This window comes from Thunnus albacares, chromosome 14, assembly GCF_914725855.1.
Source record: "Thunnus albacares chromosome 14, fThuAlb1.1, whole genome shotgun sequence".
Taxonomy (NCBI): domain Eukaryota; kingdom Metazoa; phylum Chordata; class Actinopteri; order Scombriformes; family Scombridae; genus Thunnus; species Thunnus albacares.
Window position 1 is genome coordinate 18,596,200 of NC_058119.1, and position 12,074 is coordinate 18,608,273.

Genomic DNA, 12,074 nt, shown 5'->3' on the forward strand with positions numbered 1-12,074 from the left:
GGGGCACTCAATACACACACTCACGGACAACCGCACTAAAAGTTTCAGTAGTAAAGTACTCTACACACACACACACACACTCACAAGTACATAAACAAACACACACACACAACAAACTGTTGTCTTTGTGCGTGCATTGCCTGTAAGTGAGCAGATGCAGCGATTAAGGAACCTGTCACTTAAGGAATCAGTGTAAACTGCAGTACTTGTGTTCTTAAAGTGCAACTGTGAGCCAGTGGTGGCCTGAGCAAATTTAGTGTGGCCCCTGTTGAGTGCACATGAAAAGAAACGCATTAGCAAGCACTCACGGTCTATTAACTGATACAGTAGTGTCCTTGGAAAGATGCTGAAGATGTTTTGAAGTGGTGTCAGTGTGACTTTCAGGTGTCTTTTACACCACTGTATCAGTGATCACTGTTTTTTATTAGGGCTGCAGCTAGAGATTATTCGCGATCACTCTGCCGATTGTTTTCTCTATTCATCAATTAATTGTTTGGTTTGTTAAATGCCAGAAAACAGTGGAAAATGGTGAAATGTTACGTCATCAAATTTGCTGTTTTGTTTGAGAAAACGGTCCAAAAATATAAAATAATAAGACTAAGAGAAACAGGAAACCCTCACAAATGACACATTGGAACTGAGGGATGTTTAGCATTTTTACATTAAAAATGACTTAAATGATTAACTTTAATCCTAGCGACTGGGGTCCCTGCAGACCCCAGAGGTATGTTTGTCATGTCTCACAGGTGCTTTATTCTATGAGTCCAGTTTTCATGACTTTTTCAATCAGTTTGTTCCTAATGACGTCATGTTATTGTTTTCTGTTTCTGTTTTAATGTTTTCTGTTTAAAAATTGATCCTAATTTTAAGTATCACACAATATCAGCGAGGGTAGGGGCACTCTGTCAGTCATTCTGAAGGCTTTGTGGAAAGATTGTACTTGGGATAAAAGATGCAATTTGTATTAAAGAAAAGTATATATTTTCATTTTACACAATATGCAAATGAACTTTATACTACATCAGTCAGGACAAAAGAAAGTCTCAAGAGAAATTCAGCAAACTTCGAATACTCTGTCATACAATACGATGTAAATCTTTGAATAATCTGACATTTACAAGTAATAAAATATATAAATTGATGGTCCTGGAGTTACTGTATCTGAGGTTTCATGTCCACATTGATTTGCTCACATGTCTCTCCATCTGTAACATATTCGCTAAAATAACTGTTATCACCAAAACCTTTGAGAACTCTGATATTGATCAATATACTCAAGTCTTATTTTCGTTGCACTTAGAGACACAGAAATTCACGGCACACTGGAGCTCCCAACTTCAAAAAAAAAAAAAAAAGTCCCCTGAAGCCGAGTAGCCTGTGATCATATAATGAGAGGTGCAAAATACACAGAGGAACGGGAAGAAACAGGAGTGTGACAAACATCGTGGTTGTGTTTTATTAAAGTTGATTAAATAATTTATTGAATTGCATTTATGCATAATCTTTGGGAAATTTGCTTTTTCACCAAGAGTTGGATGAAAAGATTTATCTGTAGACTGAGTGTGAAGCTAGAGCCAGCAGGCAATTGGCTTAGCTTAGCATAAAGACTGAAAGTAGAGGGAAACAGCTAGCCTGGGTCTGTCTAGAGCTTAGAAACACACATAGCAGCACCTCTAAAGCGCATTAATGAACACACTGTGTCTCATATGTTTAATCGATACACAAACAGAAACAATAGGTTTTTACATTAGGCTCTGCAACTGTTTCTCGGCAAAATAATTAATGTAACTCCTTAAAAGAAAAGCCGCAAAGAAATATCTAAGCTCAGGTATTTCTTTAACGCTTTGTAAAGGTGCCATTACCCGAGTGCAGAATGACTATTTCCAGTGTTTAGTGTTCTTTCGCTCTGCAAGATTCATGCTTTTCTTGCTGTAGTTACAGCTCTGTGCAATAACAGTGCGAAGGTGCACATGCACAGTGGCATGCCAACTCAAACTGCAGAAATGTGCTTTAACTAATTAACATTGATACAAAAGCCAGTTGCTCACTTTTTCCACTTCATATTAACCTACTCAGCTTATTTTTTTGATTCTGTGTCATTTTTTTTCTGCGTCGTCTCCAGCCAACCTGCTGCCGGTCTACAAGTAATGAGATTAATGCACGAGAAGAGCTTTAACCTTGAATTTAGCATCCAGCTCCCACTACAGCTACCTCCAAAAAAAAAAAAAAAAAAAAAAAAAAAAAATTGTATGGAAATTCATGACTATGCTAATCTGTCGGCTCGGTTAGGTTAATTCAGTTAGGAGGTTGTGAATTTAAACCTGTTATTTAACAGTCGTGGCTTGCAGCAGCTACTTGCTATGCTTTCTGGGTATCTTAGCAGCTGTCAGTCTACTTTATGATCCTGCCTGCGTCTACTCTAACCCTGTTTGCATTCAGTCTGAATGAATGGGTTGTGACAAATACCAGCTTTGGCAAACGCTCGTTATAAACACGCAGACAAGCACTCGTATTTTAGAGCACACATAAACAATCCATTTGCATTTAGATGAAGGATAGCGTACATTAACTTAGCTCCAGAAAAAAAGAGGGAGGTGGTGAGAGCAGTCGTATGTGGCCACAACAAGTTGCTCATACAGAATGTTGTGGTAAATCAATCTGAATATAAATGCAGGGATGATATTGATTAAGAACAATAATGACATTGTAATCACAGCACGAATGCAAATGATTTCTTCCAGGCTTTATAACGATTGTTGAGGGAATTCTGATGTAATATGACAGCAATGATGATGCCTCCTCTTCTCTAACGTCCCTCAGGTTCTGAATGAGGCGGTAGGAGCCATGATGTACCACACCATCACCCTGACCAGAGAGGACCTGGAGAAGTTCAAGGCGCTGCGCATCATCATCCGCATCGGCAGCGGCTACGACAACATCGACATAAAGGCTGCCGGGGAGCTCGGTAAGACCAAGGGGACAGATGCTGACAATAGAGGAAGATTATATATATGTATATATAAAGCTTTCAGAGGCAGAAATAGCAGACATATGCTGAGAATAATGAACATGGAGGGTTGTATCTTGCCCATATGGCTCATTTATTCACTATCACATGAGAAAAAAACGAAAAATAAATCAACAAAACCAGAAATAATGCATTATGGATAAGTATAGTGCACACTTGGATGGAGGCCAAACCAAACTCTGCTCGCTATATTGACTGAACATAAATAACACATGTAACAGGAATTATCACATACTGTAGAGTAAACAAAATATGTCATGTGACTGATTGTGTATGCAGAGCAGATGCTCCAACTGATATGAAACTCTCTCTCAGATTCCCATTTGGACCCTTTGGCATATGTTTGGTATGAGAGCAGGATTCAGTGTGATATCCTAATTATTGTCATTTGTTGTAATACATTTCAGTACTCAGACATGGATTTTTTATGTGTGTTATGTTATTCTCATAATGGGCAAAAGTAGCCGCTGTAATTATCCTCTTATGCTTCACAGTTATGTTTTAGCTACAGTGTATTTATGTTTTTGTAGAAAGTCAATTATTTTGTGAGATTAAAAAACTACGGATGAATTTATTGTCAAAACAGCTACAGTAATCATAACCAACTATTAAGTCTGGGATGCAGTTATGTTTCTAGTCATTCAAATGTTTTTGACAGGAAAATATCTCATAGTAATTTTTTGAGTTTCGGTTCTCCGTTTTTCTCTCCCGTCTTACCTTTCCCAGGCATCGCGGTGTGTAATATCCCCTCAGCGGCTGTAGAGGAAACGGCGGACTCAACACTTTGTCATATTCTCAACCTGTACCGGCGAAACACCTGGCTCTACCAGGCTCTCCGGGAGGGCACGCGGGTCCAGAGCGTGGAGCAGATCCGGGAAGTGGCGTCAGGGGCGGCCAGGATCCGAGGAGAGACGCTCGGCCTCATCGGATTTGGTGAGTTCCTTGTTTGGGAGGGCGTTTTATCAATGGAAGTCATGCCACGTTTTCAGTCATTTGAAACTTCAACATCTGCACTGAGTTCATGAGAGCATACGCCAACATATGTGGGAGTGTTTGTGCTTGAGGCAGAAGTTTTGAATTAATGTCCAAACTTGACCTCTTTATTGTTTTGTTTCTACAAAAATAATATCAAAGACTAGATAGGTCATAGCTATATTAATAAAATAGACAATTTAAATTAATGAATTAATTAATTGATAAATTAATAAATACATAAATAAGTATCAAATTAAATAATCTAAATATCTCTCCCTAAATTAAATTGAGGCGATGAAATAAATATTCAAATAAATCAAATACCGCTGAAATAAATAAATATCTGTTTATTTAAAAACTCTATTTCAAAACTGTTATATATGTTTTAATTGACTCTGAGGTCTATTTTCAGGCTTGATTTTAATTTATTGCACTGTGCTTTTTTCTCCTGCGAAGCCCTCTTTAATTTCATTTATTTCAGGGTGACACTGACTTGTCAATCAACCTCTTGGGGCAGGATCAACAATCACGATTGGCTGTTCTGTCGCTCAGCAGAGATTCAGACAAATGCTATGGAGTCAGACTCAATGTGTGGACCAGGTTTCATGGCCATCCATCCAATAGTTGTTGAGACATTTCACTCTGAACCATAAATGTCAACCTCATGGTGGCGCTAGAGGGAAAGTTAGAGGATCACCAAAATCATTAGAGCGAATTTAGAGCCAGTCCATCAAGTAGATGTTGAGATATTTCACTGGATAAGTGAAAACTGGTGGCACTAGAAGAAAAAATCAGGATCTACAAAGTCACTAGGATTCATCCTCTGGGAATCATGAATGTCTAGAACCAGCAAATTTGGGTAGTTTTGCTCATTAAATAATCAATAATAAGAATCTTGCCAATACAAAAAAGTGATTTATTTTCTGTCACACTACTAATAGGATTAATTAATCCTTTAAGCTCTAGTACTCGTGCACATGCATTTGGTGCTCAAGCACTGTTAAGGGATGCTGCATTTGCTGAAGAGTATTGAAGCTTAGCTACTAGAATCTGAGCTGTCCTTCCATCTCCTGCCTCCATCAGGTCGCTCAGGCCAGGCGGTGGCGATGCGGGCCAAGGCGTTCGGCTTCAACACGATCTTCTACGACCCCTACCTCCAGGACGGCTTGGAGCGCTCGTTGGGCGTCCAGCGAGTCTACACGCTCCAGGACTTGCTCTACCAGAGCGACTGCGTCTCCCTGCACTGCAACCTGAACGAACACAACCACCACCTCATCAACGACTTCACCATCAAACAGGTAGAATATATCCCTTTTATATAAGCCAGATTTTACTGTCACTATTAAACACAATTTATGGTTTGAGAGTCTGACACAAAACCTACAACTCATAAAGAACTCATAAACCAGAGTTGGCAGGAGCTTTTTTCTCATTACCCTCCAAAGCAGGTTGCACATTCTCCTCACTAAGATTCCCCAAGGTTGGTAGCACAGCTTTCACCCGGCAGACTGGCAGCTGACTTGGCCGGCCAGTGGCATTCCTCAGCTGCCAGCGCTCCTTTGTAGGCAACTCGCAATTACAGGCTGTTTAAACAACCTTTTAATAAGTGTAAAGGTGCTCGGAACATGCACACCCAAAGAAATAATCCTTATGGCTCCAGAATAACGGGGGCAGGAGGGGGGTGAATGGTGGTCTTTTTGTATTACAGTGTGTGCAAATTGTGTTCTTGTGCATGTTCTTGACAGAAAATAAGCCTAACATAGTGATTTTGAGGTTGGAAAAAACGTTAATTGTGTACTTTTTCTTTCAGTAAAATAGAAAAATAAATAAATTTGAACCAAATAGAGCACAGTAATGTTTTATATAAACCAGTAAACTTCTTTTCACAGCACTTAGGTGCTATAAAAATATGTATTTCTCTTCAAATGTAAGGTCTACTAGGCTATAATCCAACATACTATTTTCAACACTCATGATATATTTGTGCACTTGCTCATTCTGAGCAGCACACCGCTACTATTGTGAGTTGCCTACAAAGCAGCTATGACGAGCCAAGGAATGCTACTGACCGGCCAAGTCACATTTGCCAGCTGAGTGGGCTGCCAGGCCAGGCATGTGAGTTAACCAGCCCGGGTGAATCAGTAGCTAAGCTAGTCACATCATGCTCCCGAGACTAAACAGCACCATGTCGAGTTCATGGGACTGCTTACTAAGAAAGTGAGTGTCCAACTTGAGAGGAAGTTTTTGTCATTTAAGAGCAATTTGCATGACTTACATCCATTCCCTGGAGACTTCCCTTAACCCCCAAATCTTAACTTTAAATTTTTTTTAGCTTTCTAATGTGGTTGTGTGAACAGATTTTTGTCCCCTAACATGATTAATACAAGAACAAGCACTGTTAAGGTTTTTCAAACACTTGTACATCCTTGCACTGAGTCTTTTGCTAATCCCTGCTGCCACCTGGAGGGCATTTATTGAACTGCAGGTTGTGCTACAGTAAATTCAGTGGTCTCATAATGATTTGAACCATGTACAAGTGCTCCACAAGTGAATATGTTTCCACTATATGCTTTGTTAGCTTCTCAAAGAAAATCCTGACATGTTCATCTGCATCATCGCTTATATGCTAGTTTCTCTTATACCCTGAATAAAAGCTGCTGTGAACATGAAGGGATTAGTGTCAATAAAATGTCATCTTCCTTTGCAAAGCCTTTTGTTATCCTGTCTGTCTTTATCTGTAAAGCATTTGTTTAGATGGATATGGGTTAAAAAAAAAAAAAAAAAGTCTTCCTACGCAGCTTGGAGCCGTTGACAGCACCTCTTTGGTGTATAATCTGTATAAAAGCCACACATGCTGATATGTTGAACACTTAAGAATTTTATTTAAAAAACTGATGTGTGTGTGTTTGTAGATGCGTCAAGGTGCTTTCCTGGTCAACTCAGCGCGGGGAGGACTTGTGGATGAGAAAGCTTTGGCTCAGGCCCTGAAAGAAGGAAGGATACGTGGAGCCGCTTTGGACGTGCACGAGTCTGAGCCTTTCAGGTTGGCTATGATCTCACCTTCACGCCATCAGATAACTGAAGAAGACAGATGGTGTTTCCTTCCTCATTCATCTCTTCATGTCTTTTCCTTCTTTCATTTTTCTGCTTGCAGTTTTTCCCAAGGTCCTCTGAAAGACGCCCCCAATTTGATCTGCACACCCCACACCGCCTGGTACAGCGAGCAGGCGTCGCTGGAAATGCGAGAGGCCGCCGCCACAGAAATACGCAGAGCCATCACCGGTACGCACACATCCGTGAGTGCATGCGAACCCCACGCGCTCGCACGGTTCGGTTACTCAGCTCACCGGTGTTCAATCTTTCCCCCTACGCAGGTCGTATTCCCGACAGCCTCCGAAACTGTGTCAACAAAGAGTTCTTCGTCACCACGGCGCCCTGGGGAATGATGGAGCAGCAGCAGCCTCAAGTTCACCCTGAGATCAATGGTGCCGCCTACAGGTAGGGAGGTGGATTTATGGGAAAAACCAGCAGGCTACTGACATCACACAGAGATCGCCTGTGCCATCTCAACACCTGCAGTAGATGAGGCTTAACACACGGGGGAAAGGGTAGTTTGTCTACATGTTCATGTGTATGTTTATCTGATATTCTGACTATTTTTTCCCTAAATATTTGGCTGGGTTCTAGTTTTAGTGGTGTACTTATACATAGCCCAGATGAATGTATCCCTTTAGCTTAGGCTCTTCATCTCTCAGTCTCTATATTGTCTCAACCAGACTGAACTGCTTCTCTCACACAGCCGAGTGAACCAAACGATGGTACAGGCCATAGCAACGGGGGGAATGCAGGACAAATTATATACCTAATTCTCAACCAGGTAAATGAATGAATACTACTACTGCTGGCCCACAGGTCAGAGCAAATGAATAACACCATTAATAAAAAAACAAAACCCATTGAAATCCACTGTATAGCCTCTCTCTGCTTCACACTCTAACTCATCTGTACTGTACCAACCCAGCATCCCATCGATTCCCACAACAACCCCTCAAGCACCTCCACCCTGAGACAGAAACTGAAATGTTTGTACATTTACAGTCACGTGTGACACACTGGAATTCAAGAGTAGAGTATTTATATAACGCTGTTCTTCTTTCATCAGATTTACAAACAACAAATGATGCAAAGATCTAAATAGTGCAACAGTTGTATTTTTGCACCAACTGTACTCCTAGAGTGACAGGTGAAGACAGAAAGCTTAAAGGTTTAAGATGTGGAGCTTCGTCAGTGAAAGTCAGGGAGAGGACATGAAATATGTCACTGCGGGAAAGAAAGAGAGTCAGATATGTATTTGGTGGCGTCTCACATCGTGGTTTGTCAAGAGGAGTCTTAACCTTTCTAAAGAAGATGTTTTATTTGCGTTACGAGTTTCCTTCCACACTTTTACCCTTTCAGCTTCCCAATATTAAAGGGGCCCTAGTTCACCCACATTCTTAAAAAAACATCACTTACGTCGCCCTAACAGTACCTGAGTCTAGTGATATAAAACACATTTCTGTAAAGACGTGTTTCTGTTAAATTTTTAAAATGCATTTCCATTCACTTCCATTGTATTGGCAGCAGAAATTGAAGAGATATACATCTTAAAACCTGAACAAATAGGACCAAAAGTGAGGAAATATGTGTTTGGGTGAACTAACCCTTTAAAATCCTCTCCTACACCAGACTAGAACCCCGTAGTATCTCATGTATTGCCCCCCTGCAGTGCTCCTTGTCGTGTTTATTATCCTTTCGCAATTTTAAAATGTTTTGTTTTGCAGAGGTGATTCTGCTCAGTATTTCTTTAATGTTTATTCCCAAAAGTACTTTATTATATCTACTGGATGTAATTCATTTGAAGTTAACAACAACTTTTCAGATTTTATGTGCTGATTCTGTTTTTCTAAATAAAATCTTAGCTTAGAGATTATAATCAGGAGCAACACATATTCGTTTCAGCTTTGTAGTAGAAAAAGATGTGTTGTTGGTGAGTGATGGTACTACTGGGCAGCAGCAGAGTTTTTCCAGTAGTTGTTACTTTCAGGTAAATAATAAATAGTTTTATCTTTTGCTCTTCATCACGCATGCTGATCACCTCTTGTCCGATCTGCAGGTTCCCTCCTGGTGTGGTGGGCGTTGCCCCCGGCGGGATTCCCGGGCCTATGGAGGGGTTGGTGCCCGGGGGAGTGCCCATCGCCCACACCCTGCCCCCTGGTACCCATCCGTCACAGGCCACCTCCCCCAACCAACCCTCCAAACATGGCGACCCCATGAGAGAGCACATGACCGAGCCATAGGACTGCTGCTGTAGCCGAGCAGGGGGCTAAAAACCGACGTTAAAACTATAAAAACCCAGCAACTCAACCATCCGACTCTACGCTTGACTTCAGCCGTCTGAACCTACCAGCAGACTACCTGCCGGGTAACGTTTCACACTCTTTTCTTTTTGTGTGAAACCACTAAAGCCCGAGCGAGGACAGTGGATGTTAAACACACACACGAGCTGCCACGCAGAGATGGGACTGACTGTCAAACTTAGGCGCAGAACATCTGATCCTCCCTCCATATCTGTTTTTGTTTCTCGTTGATTTAAGTGATACTTTTATGTTTTATTTTTGAGTATATTTTAGGGAGATTCCTCCTGGCTTCTGGGACACGTTGACATTACCACGTGCAGGATGGAAATATGATCCACCCTCCCTGATTTAAAGGAAGCGCTTGATAGGACAATGACGTCATTAATGACCAATCAAGCCTCCTTTTCCCTCCTCAACTTCACCCATTTCAGCACAAACATGTCTCGTGTTTTTTTTTTGTTTTGTTTTGTTTTGTTTTTTTCTTTTTTTACTTCTTCTGTTTATCTTATATTCTGTGTTTCTGTTGCAAGTGAATGATATCTGTTTTTTTTTTTCTGTTCTTCAGTGTGTGAAAGTGAATGGATTTACAGTTAACACGTATGTTTAGCAGACGGGAAAAAGTCAGCTGATGACAACAGCAACATCCGCCGTCTTGTTCGGAAATCTGGACTCCATCTTTGCTCAGCTCTCAATCGTCGAGGCCGGTGGCCCCTGAATGTAGAGGAAAGATGTCAGGCGGTAAATGCCAGCTCCTGGAAGAATATTTCGGCTTATGAGGTAAAAGAAAAAAAAAAAAAAAAAAAAAAAAAGACCCTTTTAAACCAAAAAAAAGAGAAAAAAAAAGAAAAGAAAAATGGAAAAAAAGACTGCCATTCATAGTTAGATATTGTAAGTTGAGTGTTTGTCACCTCAATTAAATATTGCTGTTTTTCCAACTCTACTGAACTGAGGTACCTGAAATATTTGGTTATTGTGATAAACAGTGTCCCAAATATTATCTGTTTGCATCCAAAGGACCTACAGTACATTGCAGCACCAGCTAGCGAGGACAGAGAGTGTTTGGAAAAACAAAAACAGGAAATCTGTCACTGACTCAGGAAAAAAAAAAAAAAAAATTGATTAACCATCATATTTGTCCAAATCTGAACAGAAAAGAGAAAAAAAAACAACAAGTCTGGATTATTGCTTTTCACGTCTCCACCTATTTCTCCATTGTGGTATTTTTTTTTTTTTTTTTTTTTTTTTTTTTATATATCAAATGTTCGTTTTTTGATGTTCAAGGTTTTCAGTCCTGTTAGATTTGTATTGCCTTGTTAAATGTTCTTATAATCATAGTCTTATGTGACGGACCCGCCCTCTCCTCCTTTTAGTTTCTTCTTTGTTTTTCTGCTCTAAATGAAAGCCAGCTGCGGCTCTCTGAGGCATCGTCCATCCCTTTAGCCCTGTGACGTTAGCAAGAGAAGGCTGTTTGGTTTTTAGTGTGAGTGTTTGTATTTGTTTCTTGTACAAGGTGAACATATAGCATACAGTGCAGCTGGAAACAATAAATAAAACATACTGTTCTGATTGATGATAGGCTCTGTGGAAAGTTTGTGGCGTTTTTTTTTTCTTTCCTGGACACTTCAGTCATTTAAAGGGGTTAAAAATCCTCCAAGAGACCCTGGTCATTAATGTTAAGTACATGCTCTATGCTAATATTTAGCATTTATAAGAAGTGAAGTTGCGTTTTTCTTTTATCAAACCAGTTGTCAGATGCAAACATCTACATGATGCTCCGTGACCCGACGATCTTTATGCCACGTTTACAAGCTATCAACACTAGACGGATGTATTGTATCATGCTTTAATCTTATATGATCTCATAAAAACTGCTAATTAATGTATGAAGTAACTGTAATTGACTATTAAGTTTAAACTAATCACATATAGTCATTGTGACTTGATCATTTGTTTATGGTGAGCAACAGGAATATTATTTGTTTCCCTATTATAAAGTCCTCTGAACGACCTCTGTTATTAATAGTAAAGACATCTCTATTGTGTGATTTGTATATGTCCATATGGGTAACACTTAAACCCCACTATTTAGCATTTATAAGTAGTATAAAGCTGTAGATACAGTTTATATATTGATGGTATAAAGTGCCTGTGACCAATATTTTTATACTAACAATGTTACTGACTATTTTTATGTCTCAGCCTTAAACTTTACAACATGACTTTTTAAGCTCAATATGATGATCAGTGAGATAACCAATTTGTCAATCAACAGAAATTTAATCTTTATTGAAACTATTTTGACAACCGATTAGCCATTTTTTTAAGCAAAAAATGCCAAAACGTCACCTCACTGCATATTCTAACATGAATATTTGCTGGTTTTCTTTATGATAACTGAATATTTGGCTTCTGTCAGTTGGTTGAACAAAAAAGTAAGTTGAACACATCAGTCTGGATTCCGGGAAACTGTGATTTTCACTATTTCCTGACATTCTTCTTCATTCCAAACAATTAAATGATTACTGGGGAAAAAAAATCATTTAGGAAAATCAATATTGAAAATAATTTCTGGTTGCAGCCCTTCAAACTACTTCAATACGCAACGTCCTCATGAGTTCTGAAAACATTTAAAAACCGTTTTAAAATCCGCCTGTGAGATGATCTGTTCGTGGGTT

General features: G+C 39.7%; 1 protein-coding gene across 6 annotated transcripts in view; it reads left to right on the forward strand.

Annotated features, from left to right (window-relative positions):
• ctbp2a (C-terminal binding protein 2a) overlaps positions 1-10,969 on the forward strand; it is a 74,714-nt gene extending 63,745 nt beyond the window's left edge. For 5 of the 6 annotated variants that reach the window (XM_044372824.1, XM_044372823.1, XM_044372822.1 and 2 more), the window contains 7 exons: positions 2,821-2,965; positions 3,755-3,961; positions 5,087-5,301; positions 6,916-7,046; positions 7,158-7,285; positions 7,378-7,501; positions 9,156-10,969. In XM_044372824.1, the coding sequence (XP_044228759.1) occupies positions 2,821-2,965; positions 3,755-3,961; positions 5,087-5,301; positions 6,916-7,046; positions 7,158-7,285; positions 7,378-7,501; positions 9,156-9,339 (1,134 nt within the window). In that variant the 3' untranslated portion in view covers positions 9,340-10,969. Of the gene's footprint in view, positions 1-2,820; positions 2,966-3,754; positions 3,962-5,086; positions 5,302-6,915; positions 7,047-7,157; positions 7,286-7,377; positions 7,502-7,802; positions 7,881-9,155 lie in introns of all 6 variants that reach the window. The other variant, XM_044372821.1, reaches the window with a different exon arrangement.
• The last annotated feature ends 1,105 nt before the right edge of the window (positions 10,970-12,074 follow it).